At 37.2% G+C, this 27,602-nt stretch overlaps 1 protein-coding gene across 10 annotated transcripts in view; it reads left to right on the top strand.

Annotated features, from left to right (window-relative positions):
• The window catches only part of Marchf1 (membrane associated ring-CH-type finger 1), an 858,714-nt gene that overhangs the window by 478,225 nt on the left and 352,887 nt on the right, over positions 1-27,602 (top strand). For 5 of the 10 annotated variants that reach the window (XM_017600176.3, XM_039094632.2, XM_008771134.4 and 2 more), the window contains one exon: positions 801-949. The exons of the other annotated variants lie outside the window; for them this stretch is intronic. In XM_017600176.3, coding sequence (XP_017455665.2) covers positions 839-949 — 111 coding nt within the window. In that variant the 5' untranslated portion in view covers positions 801-838. The remainder of the gene's footprint in view (positions 1-800; positions 950-27,602) is intronic. 10 annotated transcript variants of the gene reach the window in all.

The following is a 27,602-nucleotide window of genomic DNA, read 5'->3' as shown; positions in this document are numbered from 1 at the left end:
AATATTGATATCGTAATATCATATGTAGCATATTCCATATATGCATATATATAGCATTACCATATATAACATATATGGATATATAATAATATGGTAATGCTATCAACAACAAATCTATTATACTACCACTCATATAAATACACAACACATAATTATGTACAATTTGTGATGTAGCATAAGGAATTGTTAGTGTCTGTCTGTCTTTCTTCCTTCCTTCCTTTTTTCTGTCTGTCAGTCTGTCTCTGTCTATCTCTGTCTGTCTGTCTCTGTCTGTCTTTCTTTCTTCCTCTTTCTTCCTTTCTTCCTCTCTTTCTTCCTCTCTTTCTTTCTTTCTTTCTTTCTTTCTTTCTTTCTTTCTTTCTTTCTTTCTTACAAAACAACATTTACAATGAAGTTGTCTCATTCACTGTTTAAAATGCATTCCTATTGTCAAGTCTCGCGTGATTGTATATGGTTATCCTCAGGATCTGAGTCTGTTTTCAGCTCCCAGGTTAAGAATTGTTTTTAATCAACACTAGAAAGAAAGGAAAAAGCCTCCTAGAATCTGGTGTAGGAAACTCTTTTTGTATGTTAACAATGTATGCTTTGAAAAGATGCACTTTTTACACTATGCAGTGGCTCTGGGACAAGATTATTAATAATTGGTAATCCTTATTTCTTCTCCATGATTTCTAGTTAAAGTAAAACCTCTCCATTAGTATTTCATTCAAATTTGGGGATTAAAACATTTCAATTATATGTATTTTCCAGACCATAACTATGAGAAATGATGTGTTTCAGGGAATGTAAATTATTTTCAGAATTTCAGGAATTGAAAGGGGAAAAGAGGAAGGAAACAATGCTGGGCTGGTGTGAAGCGATAGCCCGCAACCCTCACAGAATCCCAAACGCCACACGGACACCAGAGACTTCAGGGGATGTGGCGGATGCCTCCCAAACCTCCACGCTGGTGAGTGGAAAGTCATTTTACCTCAAAGTAGCTTGCACATAGATGGGTTGCTTAGACAATGAGGGACATAGGTTTGCTAAGTGAGCATTCTCGTTTACAGTAGCCTTTACCTTTACTGTGTTTTCTTCTAATAGATTCACTTTAATTCCCAAAATTATCTTGTCATTTATATAAATCAAAGACATCTCATATGTCAAACTTAATCAAATTAAGCAGCTTATTATTTTTGTGTGTCTTAGTCTTGCTCACTGTGGTCATGGTAGTGACCTGAGAGAAAGAGTTGTTGAGTTCTTTCCATGTAATGGAATTATTGGAGGAAGATATATACATTAAATATAAATTAGGCACATGTGAGCAAAGAATGGAACCAGACTCTGTGTTGGATATTTTCTTAAAATATCTCAATAATGATAATTTTCTGTCAGAACTGTTTGAGGACTGAATCAATAATGTACTTCATAAAAGTTTGTTTGGGCTCTAAGTCTAAATGCCTGCTTTTCCCTAACCAGGAGTTTTCAGCGAGAAGAACAAGCTAATTCATTTTTAAATGGGAGTTTTAAATATTCTTTGCTTAGAATTTAGCCATAGTGTTCTCATTTTAATTTAAAGAAGAAAATTTTCTATCTGATTTTATTTAAACCATTAGTTGCACGTGCATAATTGATTAGTTTACCATTTTGTAAGATTAGTAGTTCTTTTATTAGACTATCTTGTTAGTTAACTACATAGAACAATTTTTTTAGACACATTCCTTTTTATTTTGGTATTATTTGGAATTATAAAATATTTTACTAGCTTAGTCTTTTTGAGGTGTGAGAAAAATGTCAGAAACTTGTAAGTTATAAGCAAAAGAAGCCTATTTCTCCCACTTTTAAAGTTTTTGAAGACCGAAAAGTGCTGCCATATTTAGATTTGACAAAGGCTCATTTTTTGGTTTATAAAAATGATAAAAGGTGCCTCCTATGGTGGAAGATACAAGCAAGCTCTCAGGCCTTACCAGTGGAGTGCCGATCCCATTGGCTGATCCCAATGAGGACCATGACCAAATGGAGCACTATCTTCATGGTCTATCAACCCAAGGCTCTTTGTCCTGGTTCTGTTATTCTGGGCTTAGAGAGATTTAGAGAGAATTCAAACATTCAGATAACAGCACTGACATAGAAATGGTGACCCTGAATAATTATTAGTGAATGTTGCCCAGAAAAACCATCTCAAGTAGAGCAAGTATAACAAGTATGTCCGACTGGTGTTTCCATTCTCTTTCACATATTTTGCTGCAGGCTGAGGTTGTGAAGAGATAAGACACTTAGAGTCCTATGAAATCAACCCTGTGAAACTATCACCAACCTCTCTTCTCACTTTCATGTTTTTAATCATTTTTACTGTTTTAGAATTTTATACATGCATATGATGTGTTTGGACCAAATTCACATCACAGGCTGAGACCAACTAGTCACACTACATACAATCTTTATATACAAAGATAGATTTTGTCTTGTTTCAGAGTATAAAAAATTCTGAATGAAAAATTACTTTTTTTGTATTTTCATTGAAGTGGTTTTGAGTATTTAACGTCTTCTTTGGAGACTCATGAGTCAAACTCACAGAGTATCTTGAGCAAATTCTTGTCATAGTATTCTCCTTGTGTCCTAGTGGCTTTATTTCATAGAGAGATGTGATAGTTCAAATATGTTAATTGACTTCTACAGCTGGTAAGCAAGAAGAGCGTTACAAGTGTCTGGATCTCCCAGTCAAGGAAAAATATACTCAATTGCTAATAAAGCCCAGGAGTTAAAGATATATTATATCAGGCAATTACCTCTAAGCACTATAACATTTAACCCTCAAATCACTTTGGTAATATATAGAAATAAAATGTTTTTCTTACTCTTGGAGCATGGCATATCTTGGGTTGTTCTCATTGTATGTAAACTGTCAAAGAAGCAATTGAATGGAGAGGCTCCGCCTGTCTTGGATGCTGCCTTACAATGCAGAGCCTACTTGGTCACTCATCAAAATGAGAAGACTGAACTACCGTGCAGGGTAGCTACTGTGGAGCAGCTTTGAATGTATGGACCTTAATGTCAGACACAATTAAACTGTGACAGAAGGTGACGTGTCCCCTCATGTCACTAGAAAAGGAGATGGAGTTACTGGGCACTCAGTTCATCTCTGCCATAGACCATTTCTCTGGTGAACAAATACTCATGGTGTATTCCATTCTGTCACAGGGGGAGAAGGCTACTGTCTAGAAAAATAGCTCAGGATTCTTTGATTATCAGTACACACTTAAAGTTAATTGTCTTTGATCATTCATTGTCCTCCTTATTTGATTAGGACAATGCTGACTGTGACCAAATTATTTGCACTTTACAGGTCACTACATTTCATAACCAATATGTAAGACTAGAGTGCTTTTCCATTTCAAAGAGATCAAGAGTACTATTAAGTATTTTAAGTTTTATATTTCTGGAATCAAGCCTTTTTTCTTCTACCATTCGCCGAAATCATATTAGAGTTTTGATGTTTGCTTCTCAGTAGTCTCTATTCCTAGAAAAGTTTATTCTTAAATGTCCTTCTCCTCTTCTTCCTTGTTTCATTTATATTGAAGTGTCTTGAAAAATAGATGGAAGGATTAAACCTTAATACAGTCATTGTCCAGAAATGCTTTATTTAGCCAGAAACTTTACTGGGCTCTGGGCTGTCAATCAATCCATATTTGCTTTGACTTACTGTATTTGAAATCTTTATTATGCCTTTATTGTTCGAGTTATTGAGTGTTGTGCTGTTTAATTCAGTCAATGTAGCAGCCAACCATATGAGGTTTGAGAAAAGTAACGTTTTTTATTTTTCTTAAGTTTGGGAGTCTTCTGAATTCTCTTCATCTGTATGCATATCTTCCTCATCCTGGCCAGTTAACTCCTGAGCTGATAGTTCTGTTGCAACATGTAGTCAGTGATAATTATCATGTATCATAAGGTTTTACTTTCCAATCAATATGTATTAGACGGCTGAGATACATTCCCTGCTCTGCTGGATGCTTTTACGTCAACTTGAAACATGAAGTCATTGAAAGGAAGAAACCTGAATTAAGAAAATATTCTGTAAGACTGGATTTTAGGGAAACCTGTTAACCATTTTCCTAATTAGTGATTGATGGAGGAGGGCCCAGCCCCTTGTGAGTGGTACTATCCCTGGGCTGGTGGTTCTAGGTTCTAGACAATAAAATTTAAAAAAAGAAAAGAAAAGAAAAGGCTGAGAAAGTCAGGAGGAGCAGTCAGTAAGCAGCAGGTCTCCATGGCTTCTCCATCAGCTTCGCCTCCAGGCTCTAGCCTTGTTTGAGTTCCTGTCCTGACTCCCTTTGATGATGAACAGGGATGTGTGAATGCAAGCTAAATAAACTATCTCCTCTACATCCTGCTTTTTGGTCATGGCGTCACCAGAAGTTTTTGTGAAAACGCCATGCAATTAGTTGGGTTTTCCCTTTGAGATCAGTGTCTTTATCACCTATTGACGAGCCATCAAGCTTCGGGTGTGTGTTATGGAGCATGGGTTTGGTCACTAATAGAGGTAACTGGGTAGAATAAAGGCTGCAGCCTAGTTAGAAAAACAAAAATCACACCAGCAATTTTACCTGAAAATAATACAAAAGTTATTGAATCTGATATTAAAATGCTGAGAACATCAGGCACATATAAAGTTGGCAACTATAAGAAGTAGAATTCACTCATGTGGAAGATGAAAATGGAGGGAGCAAGAGCGGAACCAGCAAATAAAGAGATACCCTCAGCTCTGTCTTTCCAAACCTCTCTAGGTTGGGAGGTCAGGTCCTTTTGAGAAGGATAAGAGAAGGGTCTTACAGATCTAGTACCAAGATATTTGAAGGTGACGCCCTCTCTGCCCTTGTATATTAATACAGGAAAGGGCTATACTGACTCAATAATGATTGTTCAGGCAATGTGACAAAAATCTCAGAAACTGGACCTCCCTCCTTTTGCTGATTCAAGCAATGATCAGTGACACCGATAGAAATGAGATAGGCATGAAGTCAGGAGTTGTTTCTCACCTCACGTTCTAGATACCACTAGCACTAGCAATAGAGACTCTTCCGGAAATGGTAGTGATAAAGACAAAGGCCATCGGAAGTTTTCCTGCCCTAGTATCTTGAGGTACATTTTACAATGGGTTTAGAACTGCGAGGTATTTATTTAGTAGTCCACATGGACAAGTAAGGATGGAACTTCATTCAATAAACTCTTAAAATCCAAATCCTTATCTTCATAATGTTCACTTCTACTCGTGACTCAGTCTGGTGTAGGTGATTTTACCTATCTCTACCACCACCACCACCACTACCACGAATACATCAGGCTTTTATATCCCTTGCATGCTATGCTGTCACCATGTTGAAAGTATAGCTTTTGCATTTCCTGAAGAAGGATCAGAGTATTAGTGGTTGATGATGAAGTTGTATAAATAAGTATGAAAATGATGCACATTGCTTCTATCTTGATATCCTGATTTTGTCTAGAACTTGATGTCATGAACAATTGGATTTAAGAGTAAGTTTGCAGGCATAGCCTTCCCACGTGAACTAGCAAGGGAAGGTCAAATTATTTCATCAGTGTATATCATAAATGTATTTCTTCCTTGGGAAGTGGACTTTTTGATCTTTCTATTATGTATAACTAAGATTTTGTTATTCTCTTCTATCATACAGAGTATTTGGGACTTTTTGTGAAAATTATCCGTCACATAAAGATTGTATTGATAATGGTTGGTTATTATATCCCTGAAACTTTTCTAAGCTTTTTACACGTGTTCTAGTTTTTAATATTCACAAAACTGAGATAGGGTAGATATGATCAGTGTTATTATTTTATGATAGGGAAACTGAAACAACTATGAATTTATGAATCTTTCTACCTAAGTGATCTAAATATAACAGATAGAATTGAACTCCTAACAAAACTTGATTTCTAAACCTAGAAAGCATTCCATCATGTTTTTTTCAAGTTGCAGGAAGCTTGTAGACATTATTTAATTGTTGTTGTAAAATTATAAAAAAATTTTAAAAAAGTATAGGTGTCTTTTACCTTGCTAGTCTGCACCACAGTGTCCCAAGAAATATGCTAGATATCTTGGCAGAAACACATCCCAACTCTTCAGCGGCCCAGTGTCTCCTGCCGCCACACACTTTCTTACACTCAAACCATCACATAAAAGAACGTGCAACACAATAATCTTAGATCCAATTGGTGAGATATAATTGCCCAGTTAAACATACAAAGCCCGGTACCATCCATCCCTTAGGAACATTGATAACAACCTGTAAATACACAGAGCAGAATCTTTACATCAACCTCCATCAGCCTCCTGCCTCTCTCCTTCTCCCCAGTCTCTCTCTTTGTTCCAGTCACCTCTTCTTCCTTCAAACTTTTCTCCCGCCCATCCTTCCTTCTCATCCAATGACAGGCCTCCTTCTATCTTGTATCTGCCTCACCTGTGATATCATCCCACATTTAATTTATAAATACTTGGCTTCAAAAGAAGACTACAAGGTCTCCTTGAGGGACTATTGAAAGTTCATGTTTGTTCATGGAGAGTATATCATTTTTCGTCAGTAGTGTAGCCAATGCTAGGTTGCCCTTGCTTCAATAAATGTCACACCCTGTTCAAGCTTATGCCGAGGCCAGAAATTCTAATTGAACTCAAAGATCACATTAAACGAGAAGACAGGAAAGCATAAGAGGAACTTGCTGGAAGGAGATGCTTCAGTGGAATAAGGAGGGGATGAGAGAGAAGAATAAATACTGAAAGTTATTATACAAATGTATGACGCATTCACACAATAAGAAGAAAACAGCAATGAGAAAATAAATCATTACAGTGTGGCATAAAGATAAGATGGATATTTCTTTTAACACTATATGTGTCCATTAGATTAATCCTCTCTCTGTACTGATTGACATATGAATAGGGTTAATTTTGTAGCCATTTTCCTCCTTGCATTCTCAATAACTGGTGTGTGGTTGCAAAAGGCAGGTTTTTCTCTTTTCACCTTGCAAGAAGCAACTGTGAAGCATTCAGATTACCTGCTCTTAAAATTCAGAGCATATTAATTGTGTTTAAAATTTCTCAAAAAGAATAAAAACCTTGAGGGACTTGGGAGATTGTGTTTATCAAATTCACCGCAAGTCAGAAGAGGAGATTTGTCATATGGTGGACAGGAAGAAGAACGCTTTTAACTTTATTGTGCCACAATTTCATTTGTCACAAACAAAAAATGTCTTATACCAACTATACCCTTAAGCAATTTAGCAAATCAACTCAGAATTCTAATATTAAATTTAAAAACAAGAGTGAAGATCAAGGGAATCGGGAATAAGGTGGTGAATGCTTTTATGGGGACTGAAATTGAAAAAAGAAAATCTATGGAAGTCAATGTAGGAAGATTAAAAACTGTCACTTCAGATGGCCAGCAATGACTCCAGAGAAAATGACTCTTTTCTAATCAATGTTTATTCTTTGAGGTTATAAATAGACTGTCGTTAGAAAGAACAGAAGGTGTCAGTCCAGAATAAAGGTGACCTCCTGCTTCCAAACACTCTCATCATGTCAGACCACATTTTCTAGTCTACTATTGTCAGATAGCTTCTGACAAACTGTGGGGCAATTTTTGCCCTATAAACCAATCTTAAATTTAAAATGTTAAGGGAAATTGTGCTTAATATACCTACTTGGTGACCACCATAATTTAGCAACATGATACATGTTGGATGACCTCAGTTGAGCCTGGTTGTCATATGCTGACTAGAAGCCATGATTCAGTACTAGGGTACAAGCATCCAAAGTGATTGCTGTCCTATGTGTCACAAATTTGGAATATATTGAAATATAAAAGTATTAGGATGTTTTTTGCTAGTGCTTATTACTGTCTTACCATCACAGAATAGAATAATTTTCAATCAAACCATTATAGAGTTTGGAGATATGAAGTTTTCTGGAAAACACTAAAAAACAGGAAAGATTAGAAAAATGCTCTTAAGGAGAGACAGAAGTAGTGACTTATATCCATAATGCCAGTACTTAGGAAATTAAGACACAATTGCAAGTTTGAAATAGATATTGAGATCCAGTCTCAAAAATAGGAAAAATATATAAACATGAGTTTTAAATGTCACTCATTTAAAAACAATACATATTGTTTCTTAAGTTTAAAATCTTCAAAGTAGTTAACTGTCTAAACGGGTACTGAAATTGAGATATTGTTATGTAAAGATTTATATAATTCTCTCTCCAAATCACAAGGACCAAGATTTTATGATATTGGGAGTTTCAAAGAAGGACTGAAGGGGTTTGCAGTTCCATAGGAAGAACAACAATGTCAACCAACAAGACACCCTCCCCTTGCCCCCGAGATCCCAGGACTAAACCACCAACCAATGGAGGTGTACACATGGAGAGACCCATGGTTCCAGCTGCGTATCAAGCAGCTTTCCTGGTTTCCCCTCTGCAAACCCTCTATGCCATCACCCCTTCCCCTGCTTCTGTGAAGGTGCTCACCCACTCACCCACCTACTCCCAACTCACTACCCTGGTATTCCTCTACTGGGTCATCAACTCTTCATAGGACCCTCTCCTCCCATTGATGCTCTACAAGGCCATCCTGTGCTACATATGTAGCTGGAGGTCTTGTTGGTTGATACTGTTGTTCTTCCTATGGGGTTCCAAACCCCTTCAGCTCCATCATTCCTTTTCCTAACTCCTCCATTGAGGTCCCCGTGTTCATCCCAATGGTTGACTGTGACCATTCAACTCTCAGGCTCTGGCAGAGCTTCTTTGGAGACAGTTATATCAGGCTTCTATCAGCAAGCACTTCTGGGTATCCAAAGTAGTATCTGGGTTTGGTGTCGTATATGGGATGGATCCCCAGGTGGGGCAGTCTCTGAATGGCCTTTCCTTCAGTCTCTGCTGCACACTTTGTCCCTATGTTTCCTTTAGGTGAGAGGGACTTGGAGGGAAGAGGGGAGGGGAAGAGAAAAATGGGGGGAGCACAATCAGGTATGGGAGGGGATGATGTACAGAGGGTCAGGAATTTGAACAGAGGTGTGTAGCAATGGGGAAGTGAGGTAAGCACCCTAAAGTCCCAGATGCCAGGAAAGCAAGAGGCTCCCAAGACCCAATGGGGGTGAGATTAGCTGCAATGCCCAACAAAGGGGACTAAGAACCTGCAGAGACCACATGCAGAGGTTAGCAAGGCCCCAGGTTGGGGAATGGGGCCACTCACTCATTGCCAAATTTTTAACCCAGAATTGCTCCTGTTCAAAGGAAATTATACCAATACTCCTGTCCTTTTTCTACATCTAATCTCTTACATTCATGGTCTCTTTTTACATTGACTGTTATTTTACACACACACACACACACACACACACACACACACACACACACACACACACTCTTCTGAGATTTTACCAGCCTTGTTGCTGACTTTATTAATATACACAGACTCATCTCTTGTGTAAGACACAAATAGTGCCTTGTATAATATACCCTCTTCTGTAATGACAAATATTTACAGTGTAGTTTAGGGTTGCAGTGTGTGTGTGTGTCTGTGTGTGTGTGTCTGTGTGTGTGTATGTCTGTGTGTGTGTGTGTCTGTGTGTGTGTGTGTGTGTCTGTGTGTGTGATATAGTCTCTAAATACAAACTGCTTAATATATATAGTGTTACCTGTCTGTATCTTTACAGAGATGACCATTTGGTATTGGATAACCAATAAGTGTGATAGACTCTGAGGAAGACTATTTCTCGTACTCTCAGCATTCCTTAGTTAACAACAGCTGTTTGTGTGAGGTTCTGTCTATTGCTGTCCTTGTCCAGCTCAGTCATCTTAGCTACATATGAAGGGTCTAGTTTTTGACATTATCAGTAGACAGACTCACCTCTTGTGTGAGACACAAACAACCTCTTATATAATACACCCACATGTAAATGACTGTTAACCTACTTACATAGGTTGTACTATAAATGTATCAGTTGGGACTGGGCTCTACAACTCTGCCTTTGGTTGGTTATGGTTTTATGTAATGGGTTCTATTTGCCCCAAGAGTAATTTTTTATATGAGAAGTAGGACTACTAAGACTTATCCGGTGGTAAAAGAACAAATATTTAAAGTATAGTTAAGATTGTACTCTCTCTGTGTGTGTGTGTGTGTGTGTGTGTGTGTGTGTGTGTGTGTGTGTAGCCATATATATTTCTAAATACATCCCATGTAGTCTATACAATGTTACCTGTATGTTCCCAAAGTGGTGGTTTTGTGGGCTCCTCCAAGATCCAATACTTCTTTACCCCGGGTAGCTGGCTGTTTCCCATCTCAGGTACGATTTTCCTCTTGTTGATTGTGACTTACATCCATTTGGAGAGCTACCGATATGCTTGTCACTACTGCACCCTTAGGGTTATCCTTGAGTGCTGGGCATCAAGTACTATTAGCTCTTTGTCTCTTTTAGAAGAGTACATGGTACCTTCTGGTACTATGTAAACCTTGACTTCAGAGAGGACTTTTTCATATCAGTTCCTGATAAGGAACCTTTAGGGCCTGACGCTGAAGTGTGCAATGTGTTAGCAATAAAGACTCACCTCCCACCTTTGAGGGAAAAAGCAATATCCTATATGTTTTGAAGGTTTCTTGGACAATCCTGACCAAGAATTATGATCATAGGGCTTTTCATGCCTGGTGGTAAGGGTTTAGTTAGGTAGTTTTGAGCTTTTGGAGTAAGCATTATGAGATCAGGTGGTAAATTTTCATTTAAACTATATATATATATATATATGTATATATATATATATATTTGCAAACAGATTTAGGTAGATTATGGAGGTTTTTAAGGTAGAAGTTAATTATATAAGTTCATGATTTCTCAGACATTCTTTTTTTTTTTTTTTTGGTTCTTTTTTTCGGAGCTGGGGACCGAACCCGGGGCTTCGGGTTCTACCACTGAGCTAAATCCCCAGCCCATTTTTCAGACATTCTTACTCCTCTGTTCGTCTGTATTTTCTCCCAGCCTGCTTCTTAATGAGAATCCTCTCCAGTTCCATTCTCTCATTAAGAATACTGCACCCTACATTCCTCTCTGTTGCTTATCTGCCTCCTCACTCCAACCATCGTCTCTTTTCCCTTGCCTGACTTTTGTAGTTACTCCAGTTTATGTATTCACATTAACCTAAGTAGTTGCATAGAATTCATCAAGTGTTTAAAATAATATCAGAAAAAAAACAAAATTTAATGAAATCTTAAGACAGCCAAGATAGTCAAGCACAGCTTTGACTATGCAAAGATGAGGAAAAACATCTAGTCATTTTACTGAAATTTGTAAGATGAGATGGAGCAGATGTTATGTTTCATTACAAATAGTCATCTGCAAATCTAGGAGATTAAAGTGGTTGACATTAACAGTTAGCAAATATGTCTAAATATATTCCTTTTATTCCTAACAGTCAGCAATTAGATCTGACCCAATTGACTATAATCAACTAAATCCAATATTGATACCTAGTTCTACCCTTTTGATCAATGAAACTAAATAAATGATAATAGATATAAATGCAGAGGGGTTAACAAGATTTTAGACATATGGAGATGATGTTAGTTCTCTACATGAAGGTGCTAGCCAGGAAGAGCATTTATGCATTAATAGAACTATATCAGATACCATAGTGATTGCATACTGTTGTCAGCTTGATGGGATTTAGGGGCTACCAGAGATATATTTTTGAGTGTATGTATGGGTGCTTTTGGAAAATAATTAATTTAGGAAGGAAGGCCCACCTTGGATGTATGTTACATCATCCCATAGGAATGGGTACCCAATCTGAGCATAAGGCAGTAAAGAAGAGAGTCATCTGAATGGCTGCCTGTCTTTTTCTCTGTTTCCTCGTCTTTCAAAACATTGGAAAACAGCTTGATTCATCTGTGGACACAACTAGGAGTCATGCCTGCCACTGTGCCTTCCCCGCCATGATGGTATCTCTTCCTCTCTACAGTTACTTCGTATCATATCTCGGTCAGGACATCACGAGGCAGAGCTATAACAGGTTTCAAAAGCTTTGTTTCTCCACATCTTCGTATGGCTAGTTGCTTCAGCAAAACTCAGGATTTATTCCTTGCTAACTTCCACCAGACTTGTTTCCAACTTTCTGCCCACCTGTGCCCCAGTGGCTCATCCTCCTGGCCAGCTCATTTTCTATCATCTTTATTGAAAGATATTTATAAATACGTGGATGCATATTTGTTTATTTTCCATTTCCCCACCAGAATAAAATTTACAAAGAGGAAAAGAAGATCTGTTCTGTTTACCTTTATATTCTCAACCTCTGGAGGATAATAGGAATTTAATAAAATTTGTAGAATAAACAAACAACTTCAGCAGAGAGCATGAACTGAGCAAAAGCAAGATTGTTTTCTGGTTATAAAGTTCCCCTAAGTGCAGTAGGCTCAAGTATTAAATTCCTTCTGTTTATTGGAAATACCATCTGATTTAAGAAATAGAGGAATTAAACTGGAGATTCAAATAATGCCATTATAGTTTCTAGGGCCAAACTACACAGTTAAATACTGCGGATTATTTTCCCAAAGCACAAAATAATGAAAGAAAAATTGTCCTTTCAAAGAAAACATGCCCAACAGCTAGGGTCTTACCAATAACATCTTTCTCCACTGTCTGCACAACCATTCCTCTGTTTTAGTCATACATCTGCCTGTAGCAAAAGAAACAGTGCCTTTTCCAAATGTGATGCTCCCTGAAAATCAAATAGAAAGAAACAGAAAGGAGAGTTTTAGCATGTGAAATTTTTCATTACCCCTGTTGACCTGTTTTCAACAGACTCACACTTACTTCCTTTTTCGACAATGGCCTGTAACATTCTGAAAATAAATTAGGTTAACGCAGATAGCTTCTCCAGATTTCCTTTTGACTTCTTTTTTTTCTTTCCACTTTTAATTGTTATTTAATCGTGCATCAATTATTTTTGTAATCACTATCACAAACTCTTTACTGAATATGGCCAAAGGCACTGGTGCATGATATCTAAATTTTTATCAGAGTAACTATCCAAAGTAAATGAGGAAAATTAAATAAAAGACACAATGCTTTTTGAGAGCTTTGATTCTTGTTAAGGCTGTAAAACCATTGAAAATGTATCCCGGTGGTTGTTATGGAAACAGATTGAATTGAAGATCATAAAGGGGAGACTGATGTTTTAAATATTACACAATGAAGGAAATTGCATTTGCCAAGCTGCTTAAAGTAGTATATTAACTTTAATTGTATAGTTACTGAACAATGTCAAAACATGATTACTCACAATAGTAATAATTGATCTAAAATGTTTGTCACATGAGAAATCTTTTCCTCTAAGGAATAAAGTCACAAGATCACATTCACAACTCTTCCATATCAAAATGTGACACATCTGTCTGCTTAATTTAGATACAAATTAAATTGTGAGCAACTCAGGAAAAAATGTCTTGAGTCTTGGTAGCTAATACTTTTATCTATACAGCATTTAGAACACTCTGATTTAGAACTACTTCATTATCTAAACACCAATGAACAAAGTACAATGTTTTGATGTGGAATTGGAGTGCATTCACTAGTTCTACTGACAGATGACACTAATGACGGAGTGACCCTTGACCTGTGATAATGTGTTTAGCTTAGCTTCGTAGGCAAAGACAATGCAGGGATAACTGGCAGAATATTAGTTCACTGAGCTTCGTTTTGTCTCACGATAAAAATTATAGGTAGAAATAAGTGGAACCAGTGTTTAAGAACATGCTAAAACCTGGGGGGCGGTATTTTTGTGCGGCAATCATCTTCAAAAGTTGAGTAGGATGAATACAATTTGGTTTTCATATAAATCGATATCTCAAAAATCAATAATTCCACAATAACAAAGCATGCAAGTATGTGATACATTAATATTTATAATTCTCTAACTAAATGATATGATAATTCTGAAATACCTATTGCTGTTTGGTTCTCCAATCATGGGAATTCAGAGGATTAGAGAAATCTTAGAATAGGAATCCCAAATTCTAAGTCTTTCTCATCCTAGGTCTTTCATAGAAAAAGTTTGGGTTCAGTGCGAGAATCTGTCTTTAAAAAAAATGACAACACAGAAAGTAAGAAAATAAACTTCATATCATCATGTGAATTCATACACATGTGCAAGTCCATCCACATGCACAAGAGTATACCCACACAACCTACACACACAGAGAGAGAAAGAGAGAGAGAGAGAGAGAGAGAGAGAGAGAGAGAGAGTGACAGAGACCGAGAGACAGAGACAGAGAGACAGAAAGTGAAAGAGAGAGACTTTCTAATTTTTTAAATTTATTTTTAACTACTATTTATTGATGTTTAGGTAACTGCCAAACTGAGTAGCTATTCTCAGGGATAATTTGGAAATAGGAAAATGTACAAGTGATGGTTTAAGAATGAAATGAACATTAAACAGTAGGTTTTTGAGTGTTTAGAATCCCCCTCCCCCAAAAAGCACTGAACCCAGCTGTGAGGTTTCATGTGCTGCCTGAGACTAAAGATCTCAGAGGACTATAAAGGAAATGGTGAGAGGAAGGACTTTGCATGACCCATTGTGTGCACAAAATGGAGTTCTGGGCTGATTCTTTTCCCAGTGAAAGACATCTTACTCATTTCCTATTGTTATGTAGAAAGAACTATCTTGTGGAACAAAATAATACAAATGTTCTAAAGCAAACAATGCAGTTTGAATTTATTCAGTCATTTGTTGTATTGTCTTACAATATGGAACCTCAACCAATACGTGACCATGTATTGATTGCAGTGAGAGTGATAGAGCTAGCCAGTTGAACGCTGACAATGTGTGAAAATATATTGTAAAAAGACAATGTGTAAAATACACTGTTTGGCAGTCTGTGTGACAGCCCAGTAGGTAAAGTGCTTGCCTTCTGAGCACAGTGATCAAAATTTAATCTTCAAAAGCCATATTTTTAGAAAGACCAGTCTTACATAGCATGCATTTGTAATCCCAATGTTAGGGAGTAGGGTGATGGAAATGTCATTTTCTGGGGGCTGTGACCATCCGAGGAGGCCTGTCAAGTGCCTACCTGAAGAAACACCCTGTCTAAGCCAGAAGACAAAGGATATATCACCTGAAGAATAACAGCTAATGTTATTCTCTGGCCTCCTCAGGACCATATACACATGAATCTTAACACATAAGCATGCACATGCAGGTACACATGAATACATGAAATAATGATGTTTTTAAAATACATTGCTTGGGGGAGGAAAAATATTCCATTCTATTGATATTTGCTTACTCAACAGGGAGAGAGAAGTAGTACAACAAATGCTTGAGTGTGCTGAATGCATGGTGCAACCATGAACACCAGATTGTTCAATAATTTATTTAGTCTTCACTGCATCATTAGGAAAATTGAACAAGTCCTGTTTTGTAGATTAAAGAATAAATGGTGTATGACTACCCTTCAAAGAAATTTGATTCTAGAGACATGTTCTAAGAAACACTTCAATAGAAAAAAAAGAAAATATAACCAAAAAATGACATTTTTTTATCTTATTAGCAGTATGTTTAATTCTAAATCTTAAAATGTATAATTCAATAATGTTCCCTAAGATTATTATGTGCATCTTAGAGATACATACCTCTCAACTGTAGAGGTCACTTTTCCTATTTTACAGGTGGAAACTAAGTTCTAGGTAATTTAATATATGTCAGCTAGCTTAGCTATATAAATATAAAATTAAACTTGGTAGGTAGCTCAGTCCCACTATTAGTTCCACAGGAGGCCAAGCTAACAACAATAGAATATTTGCAGAGGGCCTGGTGCAGATCCTTGCAAGTATCGTGCTTGCCTATTCAGTCTCCGAGGCCATGCAAACCTTGCTTAATTGCATCAGTGAGTTATGTTCTCTTGATGTCCCCCATGCCCTATGACTTTTCCCGTCTTTCCTTCCCCTCTTTGTGGGGTTACCTGAGCTTCAAGGGAAGGAATGGAGACCTTCAATTTAGATTCTCTCTGCATAATGTCTGGCTGTGGTTCTCAGTACTCACTCTTATCTGCTGCTGGAGGAAGGCTCGCTGATGGTGACTGGACAAGACGCTGATCTATGAATACAGCAGAATAGCATTACTTTCCAGCAGTTCTTGCTCTATCCTAGGCCATCCTACTCTGAACTGTCTAGCTTCCATTCGTGTGTGTGTTGTGTTGTCTCTTGGAGGCCTGCTCTTTTGTTGAGAGGCTTGGGAGGAGTAGAAGGAAAGGAAATGATGGTCAGGATGTATTTTATAAAAGAAGAATTCATTTTCAATAAAATGAACATTTTTGCAGGTCAAAAAATTGATAGGCATGTATATAACTAGTCGGCATATAAATCTGATGGACGGTTAATTACTTCTCAGTACGGTAATAATTATCCATTATATTTCTGGAAGTGGTAAATTATTTAATAGATAGCACTATATAGGATTAATTTGCTTCAACTGTTAATGCAATGTCCTCTAGCAAAATATGATTGGCATATGAAGCAAATTCCTTGGGTTTAAAAAACAAAAATCTCCGAGTTGATGACCTGTTAAATTACTTTTTTGTATCTCCATAGTAATTGCCAACTATAATTATTAAGTGAAATAAAACACGAGTGCAGCTTACTGATTCCACATTAAGAAACCCAGCAACTCAAACACAGAATGAGCATTTAGACACCTTGTTTCTATGTGTCTGATGCAGCCTACAGGAAAAAAAATTTAATTTAACATTCCAGTAATTCCTTAAAGATAAAAAAAGAAATAGCTTTCACACCACAGTTACCAACCTGTCAACTTACATAGACACATTGTCATGCTAACCAAATTTTATTATACATATTGCAATGAGACTACAAACAAAATATGCTTCTTTCATTTACATGGGTTGGGTAATTTCACCTGTGAAATAAGAAATCCAAGCACTACTCAGTAGGCACAAGCACTGAAGATGTTGTTACTGACTCTCAATGTGTATAAGCTTCGATTAGTGTGCTGACACACATGATACCAGCTCATGGAATCCCTGGCTTTACTTCTATTCTATAAGAGCACATCTCTTCTTTGTTACTTTACTGTGCTTTATGAACCTGACATTGTTTGCTGATGGGCATTTGACTGGTGTCTCAGCACAGGAGCAGTCTGGCATGCCACTTATCCATGAGAAAAAGGTTTGCTTCACGTCTCTGTATCAAATTTTGATAATCTTTATAATGTTCCAAAGTTACATTAGTATGAGATATCTTAGCATGCTCTGGAAATCACTGGTGGGAGTCTTGTATTTTAGATTGCCACAAGCCATGCCCATCTAAACCAGCAAGCTTAAGTGCTAAAGCCTGCACTCTGACTGCCTCACTGACATTCTGTTGTCTTCTCTATTCCCCGACATAAGACATTGATGTTAAACCAACAGATAAACTAACAATAGCCTCTAAATGTTCAAATAGAAACAAAAACTCCACTTTGCTCACTTTCAAATGAGAATTAGAAATTATTAAGCTTATTGAAGAAGATGACGAAAAGCAAGGCTGGCTTCTTTTCCATTAATTAATTAATTTAGGATTTTTAATTGAAATCCTATTCATAATCCCATTCTCTCCTCTCCTCCCAGTCCCATCCTTAAAATCTCTTCTCAAGTTACCCTCTTCTCTTCTCCGCAGAGAAGGGGAAGACCCCCTTGGGAACTACTTTATCCTGGGCCATCCAGTCCCAGCAGGACTCTGCACATCTCTCCCACTGGAACCCAACAAAGCAGTCCAGTTATGAGAAGGGAAGTCAATGGCTGGCAACAAAGTCAGAGACAGCCCCCACTCCAATTGTTAGGGAATCCAATTGTTAGGTAAAGGACAAGCTGTATATCTGCTCCAGATGAGCAGGAAGCCTAGGTCCAATCCCCATGGCCCTAGGGTGGTTGAGTCTGTAGGTCCTCTTGTAGTGTTCTTTACCCCAATGGCTTTCTCAATTCTATACCTCACTTTTCCACAAAGTTCTCTGAGCTCCGCCTGATGTTTTTCTGTGAGTCTCTACATCTGTCTCCATCTACTGCTAGATGAATCCTCTCAGGAGACAGTTATGCTAAGTTCCTGTCTGCAAGCATAGCCGAGTATCATTAATAATGTCCGGGATTGTCTCTCTTACATGGCATGGCTTTGAAGTTGGGGCAGTCATTGGTTTGCTGTTCACTCAGGTCCATCTCTGCTCTATCTTTTTCCTCACACATCTTCTAAGCAGGACAAATTTTGATTAAAGGTTATGTGTGTGGGTTGATAACCCTCTCCTTCCGTTGGAAGTCTTGCCTTCTGTTTCCATATCTCCCACTGGTAGGAATCTCAGGCTAGGGTCACCCACATAGACTCCAAGGATCCTCTCAGTCACAGGTCTCCAGCTAGTCCCAGAGATGCCGCCAATTGAATTCCAGTCTCAAAACAGCTAGCAAAGAAAGGTCTCGGAGGAAATGAAGTTGCTGCTCCCATGAACACACAAAGAAAATGCGAGCAAAGCAGCCTTATTATTAATGAGACTGTTTTACTGTTCTGGAAAGAAAATCAAACTAGGTATTCACTCCCTTAAGCTGAAACTTAATCCATAGAAAGTCTCCATTCATCTGGAATTCAATAAAGGGAGAGAGACATGAGGAAACCACATAAGAAGTTTGAAGTTTGAAGAGGTTGCTTCTGCAAGGCTGAATGAAAGAAGTCATCTCTACAACAATATAGATCAAGAAGAAATGACCACACTGATATCAAAGCTGTATCACATTGTCCAAAACATCTAAATAGAGTCATAAATAAAGGCAGGAATTCACTACAGATTTTCAATTTAAAGAAAGCATCCTTGAAAAGCAGTGACACTCAAGAGTTTGAAGGGAGAGTTAGTGTCCAGCAGGTTGATTCATTAGCTAAGGCAACTGATAATTTTCAGTTGATATCAATATGCATGTACCATTCTGGATGTCCTAGTGGCTTTAGGATTAAAATTATACTTAATCTATTCTGCCCTCACTCTCCAAATGGGATAGCAAAACCCAAATGACCAGCACACCTCTTTCAATCATAGATTGCTGAATATGTTAAGTCCAGTCACTGCAAATTCATGAAAAAAAATAGGAATATACGAAGTGTCTTCTTGGGACAGAAGAGTTTTCCAGATGACGATGCTGTAAAGTACTGTGGAAGTAACAGCATTGTTTATCAGCACACATTTAAATGATAAACCAATCTCAAGGTCTGAGATGCTAACTAATCCAGTACTGAAAGTTCTACTTGACAGACTGAAATCAGAGTCATGTGCTGCAGAGGAGTCCATCCCAGCAAATGTCTACCGATAAAATATACTCCCCTGTTTTTAAAGTACCAGCATCCTCAACTTTCAAGCTGCTCCACTCTACTGAATCAGAAGCTATCAACCATGAGGCGACAGAGCCACAACTGAAAGACGGTGGCACAGTGAAGACTGGGATGTTTGGTTTTGCTGTTGTTTGATCTTTTTTTTTTTTCCCGGTAAAAATATTCTGATGCACATTTTTGATATAATGTTTTTCCACATTTAACAGGCTACAGTAGAATATAAGCATAATTCATATCACCAGGATCCCAAAATATTTATAGATGATTGTCACAGTGATATTTACAATATTGTAGTGGTTTGGGCTGATCCTACAATATTCCCAAAGTATTGTCACCCCATCTGTAATGATTTAACACCATTGCTATTTGCTGATTTTAATTCCTTAAAAATAGATTTTATTTTTAGTTTGGGGTTCATAGATGTTCGGGTTCTGGGTTAGACAGGACAGTTGATAAAAGACAAATTTAGGCTTCTCAGCAATAGGGGAATTAGTCTTTAAAGGACTGAACACTGACAGCTTCCTAGAAATTCCTTTTATTGCTACACAAAAGGCACTTTTAGCAAGTCAATTTCAGAATCCCAAAACTTCTTCGCTGACCTAGTTGATGCCTTGAAGGACTGATCGTGTAAGTCATTCTCAACCATAGGAGACTTTCTGGTTTGTCAGGCATGTCTCTGGACTAAGTTATAAAAGGGCTCTGAAAATTCTTCAAAAGAACAACACCATAAAACCTCAGATAACAATCAATGACAAAAGCTACTTCAAAGTTTAGGTGCCATCACTCCAGATTCATGCCAAAGACAATTCTGCTAAAGTCTGCTACACATAGAAGTAGTAAGTGGAAATAAAGATGTTCCTGTATGTTCCTGGCTCCAACACAAGTATACATCCCCCCAACAATCAACATCTTCTAACCGAGTGCAGCATTTGGTACAATAGAGGAGCCCATATTTTCATAATACCCATGGTCCATGGTTCACACTAGGGTTCAGTCCAAATAGTGAGTGTTCATTGGGTTTGAACAAATTTACAATGCGCTGTTTCTACCATAACAGTGTTTCACTAGTCCTGGCAACATTCTGTACCCTGGTTGTTCTTCCCTCCCTCAGCCCTCACACATATACATCAATTCTTTCATAGAGGCATACTTAAACCTTGTACATGACTCTGTATAAAACGATTTTAAATATTCTTCACACAATGTGTTTAGTAGTCTTTGGATTGTTATTGTATTACGTCATCTGGCTTTATTTACTATATATTTTGTAAGGTTCACAGTATAGATTTGATACATGACATTGTCAAATGATTGCCATAGTCAAGCTAACATATATTTATCATCTCACTGCTCCAATTGCTACCACAGCGTGATGGAGCAATGCGTAATACTAATCATTGAAGCAAACTCCTCACATATAATAAAATCACCAACTGTAGTGATAATGAATGCTTTAAAGGTTCAAATTACACACATCTACTAACTGCATCTATACTGCAATCATCCCTCCTCTTCTCCCCCATGCCCCATCCCAAGCAGCCACCACTCTGCTCCCTACTTTAGGATCTAGCTCTGTGGGAGTCCACAGAGACATAAGATCATGCTTTCATTCTAACTCACGTTTTGAAAAGAAAAAAGTGCTTTTCTTTCATTGTATTCATGCTTCGTGTGTACTTCCGGTCATTAGTTTTTCCCTAAATAGTTGTCCTTCTCTATAACTGGCCATTTTCTCGGTGCTAGTTTGAAAATGTACATGCAGTTTCTGAGATATCAAAGGAATTACATGTAACTTCAAGGAGGAATAAAAACAATAAATATGAACAAAGGGTTCAGCACAACTCAGAAATATGAATTTTACTCAACTGTGTCATCAGATTTAAGATATTTTTGGATTCTACTTTGAACATGTGATAACTAGATAAAAAACTTACTAACATTAAGTTGATCATTGGTTTCTCTAAATGTCTATAACATTTATAATAATGTCACCATTTCCTTTCAGACATGATGAGTATTTTCCAAAATGGAAAGTTTATTTTTTATTAGGATTTTATTGAATATTTGTTATTCTTGGCAGCTCACTTGAGGATATGTCTGAAATGCACGAATTTAATCTATTGAAATCTACAATTCTATGTTTTAGTGTGCATATTTAATTGTGCAAGAATCAGCATTTAGTAATTTTAATAAATCCCAGCATTGCTCAAAGAAACATGCCCGTTATCAGCTTCTGCCCAGCTCTCTGGCAACCAGTAACCAGTAGTTTCTGTAGTTGTGTGGATAACTTCTATTCTGACTAATCTCTCCAGATTTTTATTTTCTGAACTTTTAATCTAACTAGAACACTAAAACCTTGGGTAATGATAGCTAATATTTCACCAATATTTTGGAGGTCTAGCCATATTGTAGCATGTGTTAGTAACTTACCCCAATTTATTGTCGATATTCTGTGAATGACATATCAGTTTCTATTAATCTCCCAATAGGAGTTGTTTACACTTCTGGGTATTATTAGTCAAATGGCTTTGAAAACTCAAATGTAATTTTTAAATGAATATGTGTCTGTATCTTAAGAGTTGATATGAGTAATCACATTGTCTATGATTACAAGTCAAGCACATTCCAAATGCTTTCACAGTGGATGAGCCATTATAATTCCCACAAAAAGCGTACACATATTTATTTATTGCTGTGTTCGCCAACAGTGTTAACTAGCTCTTTGTTTACAGCTGTGCTAATGATCTTGAAGTAGAATCTTATCATGATTTGAATATCAATAATGACAGCAGGCACTTTCCATATGTTTAAAAGCCATCATATGCCTTCTTTTCAGAAACATCTTTTCAACTTTTATCATTGAATCGTAAGAGTTCTTTTACATTCTAGACACAAATCCCCCATTATACCTAAGAACTGCAAATGGTTCCCCCTTGATGTGTGGGTTGTCCAATTACTTTATTGATCAAGTTCTCTAAAGAAGAAAGAGTTTTATCTTGATGAAGTCTAAATTATCAACCTCCCCATTATTACCTGTGAGGCCTGGGCTGCATCTAAGAAATCACTACCGACTGAAGACCATGAGGATTTATTCCTATGCTTTCTGCTGAATTCAAGAGTTTTAACTTACATTTCGACATTTAGACCACTGACATGTTTTGAATCATTCTTTAGGCACAGTAAAAAGAAATCTAAATTCACTCTTCTGCATGCAACCCAGGTACCCTACCTCCATCAAGCATTAACCAGAATGGCAATTGATTCAATCACCTAGTTTATACATTTGCTTTTATTTTAACTGTATTCTTTCCTTGGCTTATTATTTTCCATCATCAATTAACTATGCATGAATTCTTTTGTTTATTTTCTAACTTCTTGAAGAAGTCTCACAGGTCATTGGATATCAGTTTATTACAATGTATGTGCTTTATAGTTAAGATCGGATTTGTTACCATTTGATTCAAATAGCTTTGTCCTTCCTAAGAGACTTTTTCTTAGTTTTATTTTATGTTGCATGTGTGTGAGCCTCAGTATACGTGTGTGCATCATATGCATGTAGAGACCAGAAGAGAGCACAGAATCTGATTGACATCAAGGTGACAGCCACCTCATGTAGGTGCTGGAAACCAAATTCAAGTTCTCTAGAGAGCAACACCAGGTGTTCCTGACCAGTGAGACATCTCTCTAATCAACCCCTTTCTGCTTTGAGACTGTTCTAAAAAAGTTAATAATTATCATTTTCATATTGATTTATATCATTTGAAATTTGTTCAAATTGATTTATACCTCACCAAATAATGATTCTGGTGACTTTTTTCATGTCTAATAAAAGAAATTATAAAATTTTCAATTATTAGGAAAATATTTCATATTTTTGCATCACATGCCTTTAATGCTTTATTATTTACATATGTCAGGAATAATAGCAAGATATGCCATCAAGTATGATTATAGATTCATTTTAATTTTGTTTTTAATAATTTTAAGTAATATTGTTAACTGCATAAAATATTGTTTCTGTCCTTTTATCACTTTTCTGTTTTTATCATTTTTCTGTTTTGTCATTATTAAATATGCTTTTTAAGACTTAGGCTTGTTGAAAACCTTTGATACATCAATTTGAGTTTAGTGTAAAAACATTCAATATACCTAAAGTCATTTTATCATGTCTCATAATAACATTGGAACATATAAGACGAGATTCAGAGTTTTTGAGTATTAAAGTCAAAAGTTTTTCTAGACAGGCGTGTGAGAAATGTCTACCTGGTTATCATTTCTGCACGCTGCTTCCCTATTGCTAGTTATCTCCAGTTGAACAAATTTCTTCCTCTTTGTACTTGAACAATAATGAACAAAGAAGAATGTTTGAACAAGTTCACAGAGCCTGTGCACTCCAGTCATTTGCTGCCACTCTTCACTGTGATCCATAAGAATGCCACCTATGAGTCTACTACTAAACCTGTCATGCAGGGAAGCCTCGCGCATGTCAGGTTCTTCTCAGTGTAACTGTCTTGAATTTAAGGTTGCAGTGCACTAATTCTCTATCTAATACATGCTCCACTCTCCAAAATAGTTCTGTGGTACATGCAGAGCAAGCATGAAAACTCACATTTCGCCGACTTAGTTTGAATCTGGCCATCTGAGATTAATCTTCTTCAAACTCTTTTCCAGTTACTCTGTGAAGGTTTATGTTGCCAGTGGTCCACTTATTCTGTCTGCTTGGGTGGGGGCACCGTTTCCACTGCTGAGGATCTAAGCGACTCTCTTCTTTCTTTACCTACCCCAAAGATGAAATTTTCAGACTCATCTTTTCACAATCACCAAAACAGATGACTAGAAAAAGTATTTGTCAGACAACAAAGTGTAACTGTCATGCTGTCACCAATGTGAAGACTGGTCTTCATAAACCTCACTACCAATTACATGGAGAATTTCTTTGGTAACATTGCACAGTCCTGAATAACATTGCCAGAAATCAGAAAGAGAAGAAACAGTCTCAATCCATCTATTGCTATTCACCAGACTGAGCTTGGAGGAACTGTGCTAAAAGACCATTTCTCTTAGGTTTCTCTACAGGAGGCAATTGCTACATGGCTTTCCCACCTAGAGATGGAGGAACTCGGATGAAAACATTGCAAGCACACTTCTCATGTCAGAACATAAACTAATCCTAGTTTTGTCCACTAAACTGGTTATTCAATTACTGTAAAATGCAAATGAAATTCTCCAGTTTCACATGTACCAACCTGTGTATGTGTGGGTTTCATTATTCATTTAAATGCATGTCTAGAAAGACTTTTAGATTAATTCTGCCAAAGCTTAGAATCTGTTCCTATGTATTTATGCAATATGATAAAAATAACATTAGGTATCATAATAAGTTACTTTAGAAATGTAATTAATATAAGTATTAACTGTGTTTATATATCTATGACCTACCAATTAAAATCTATAGTAGTAAGTACATGAACCTCTCAATAAATCTCAGTACTGATTTGAGTGCATAGCTATAAGGCAAGGGTAGCTATAAAGACATTGACTTAAGGTTTAATAAGTGAAAACAGTTTTATTTCCTCAAAACAAATAGCAAGCAATACAAATTGCATACATCCTGTTTCAAAGACATTATCAAATTTATTCAGAAAGGAGGAAGCAGTCTGCAGAATTTCACAATTGTGAAAGATATTGAAGGACTCTTACCAGGTACCCATTCCTACTGCCATTATCCTTACAACAATAATTCTAAAGCCAGCCTCTTTTTCAGGCACCTTTGTTTCAGGGCAAATGTAGAACTTACTCAAATTAACTCAGTTAAACAGATTCAAAAGTACAGGTTTCTGTTTTGCTTTCTTCTTGGTAGAATACATAGTGTCGCACGGTGTTTCTGTCTTCTGGAAAACAAAGGATTGAAAAGTATAACACAGCTGTCCTTGAGTATAATAGAGCTGCAAATGTTCGTTGCGTTTATTTCTTATGAGAAGAGATGAAAAATGAAGATGAGATTGTCGATTGCTGTACCTGGTCATTTGCCAGACATGGACGAGATGATGAAATTGTAGTTCACTGTGTTCCCCTTCCCATACTCACTTCAGGAAAGGTTTGATTGATGGCCCCCAGGGCTATGTGCAGCTAAGTGAAACACGTCATTTCTAGATAGTTGTTCTATTTCCACTGAAATACCTAAATTGCTTTAACTTTATTCAGTTGCTTTTCTCAATAAAGTAACATACCTTACACCATATGTTTCCCTTTTTATTTCTATTGTTCATACAGAAGTCACCAAGAGAATGTGTATGCAGAGAGGAAACAGTAATGTGTCGAGTCTAACTTTAAATTTAACTAGATGGCTGAATATCAAAGACCAGCTTTGACATGTCAGGGTAAAGTGAGGCAGACAGCCAATAGGGCCAATTCTTAGAGCTACCTATGGGTGTCAGTCCAGATACTGATGGGGGCTGCTGCCTATTTCAACCAGTGGTTAGAGAAGAGAACAGGAGAATCAAACACTCACAGAGAGACTATGGTTAAAGCCAAGAGAAACTCCAACCATTTATACCTTAAAGGGGTTCCTTTTGATACCCTTTTAGACAGTTTTTTAATAGTAAGAAGAAAATTACCTCATAGCCACAAGTTACAAATTTGCCAGAGATATTCACCATAAGAACATATTCTTCAAAACCATATTAAAATCATTAAACAAAGGGAGATTACAACAGGATATTGGTTGCGTATTTCTTATATGAAGCATATCTAACTAATCAATTGCCATCTGTCTTTCTTTCCATTTGACTTCAAAGCAGTAACATCTTAGTCACTGATTAACAAAGTTTAAGTAGGCCAAGTCTATAGTAGCCAGTTTCCCCCTATGCTTGGTTGACAGAAGTAGGTCATCCATCTTTTCATGTCTTATTTTTGAAGTGGCTAAACTGGCTAAACCTTTGTTTTCTTATTCTTAGACGCACGATAGAATTATTCATTCTTTATTATAACTTACTGTGTCCTGGTGTACACCAAAAACCTGTTACCTCATCCCTAAATCACAAGATTGAAGAACTCACACCCAACCTAGAGTGTACGCTTACTTTATCATTAGCATGTCCCAAGCATACTGTTCTTGCCTCTACAACTGCATGCTTATAAAGCATGAGTGCTCTGCCAGAGCCTTACTGATACAGATGTGGATGCTTGCAGCTACCATTGGGCTGAGAACAGGTACCCCAAGGGAGGTTTAGGGGAAGGACTGAAGGAGCTGAATTGATTTTCAATAGGAAGAACAAGAATATCAACCAATAAGAAGACCCCTCCCAAAGCTCCCAGGGACTAAACCATGAACCAGAGTACTTTGGCCCATGGCTCCAGCCACATATGTACCAGAGGATGGCATTGTCTGGCATCAGTAGAAAGAGAAACCCTTGTTCCTGTGAAGGCTCATTTCCTCAGTGTAGGGGAATGCCAAGGTGTTGAGTTGGGAGTGGGTGGGAAGGAGTGGGAGCATCTTCACAGAAGTAGAGAGAGGGGTATGTGAGCAGAGAGAACGGGGTAACATTTCAAATGTAAGTAAATAAAATAACCAATAAAAAGTTTTAATTTTTTTTTAAAAAAAGGCATGAATTCTCACTGTACTTTCTGTAACTCAAGTTGATTTTGCTATTCTATCAGGAAAGGGCCCATTTTCTCTTGATTCGAACTTAAAACTTTCTATCAGTTGTCCTAATTTCCTAACTTCATATTTTCTAGCAATTACCATAACATCCACAAATTACAAGGTAACTTCCTAAAACTACATAAATCAAGTCAGATATTCCATGAAATCATTCATTCATCTGGACAGTATTATCTCAAGAACTCTCATCCTCATGTTGACTTGCAAGAAACTTGTCCAACACGGTGGGCTATTGCCCAGGAAGTAATCCCACCAGAATCTAGGCAGCGAGGATCTCCCTGTGTCCACTCACAAGAAGCCAAATAAAGGAGGAGTATGGCAATGACAAACATGAGAATGCACGTTAGTAAGGAGAAGCAATCCTGAGATGAAATCTCTGGGGTTGCGAAGCCCCATCTGTGTTCATTCATCACAGCTGAGCAGACAGTGGTCTGTCTCCAGGGCGTTCACTTGCCCACTGCCACTCTTCCTACATGGATTCTGCACGTTCAGACCATTTTTATTTTAATTTTTCTTGGGAGTCTTAAAATAAATCTTTCTGATTTTGCCA

This window comes from Rattus norvegicus, chromosome 16 (assembly GCF_036323735.1).
Source record: "Rattus norvegicus strain BN/NHsdMcwi chromosome 16, GRCr8, whole genome shotgun sequence".
Classification (NCBI taxonomy): domain Eukaryota; kingdom Metazoa; phylum Chordata; class Mammalia; order Rodentia; family Muridae; genus Rattus; species Rattus norvegicus.
The sequence above is the reverse complement of the archived record's forward strand: the minus strand, read 5'-3'. Positions and strand labels throughout refer to the sequence as shown.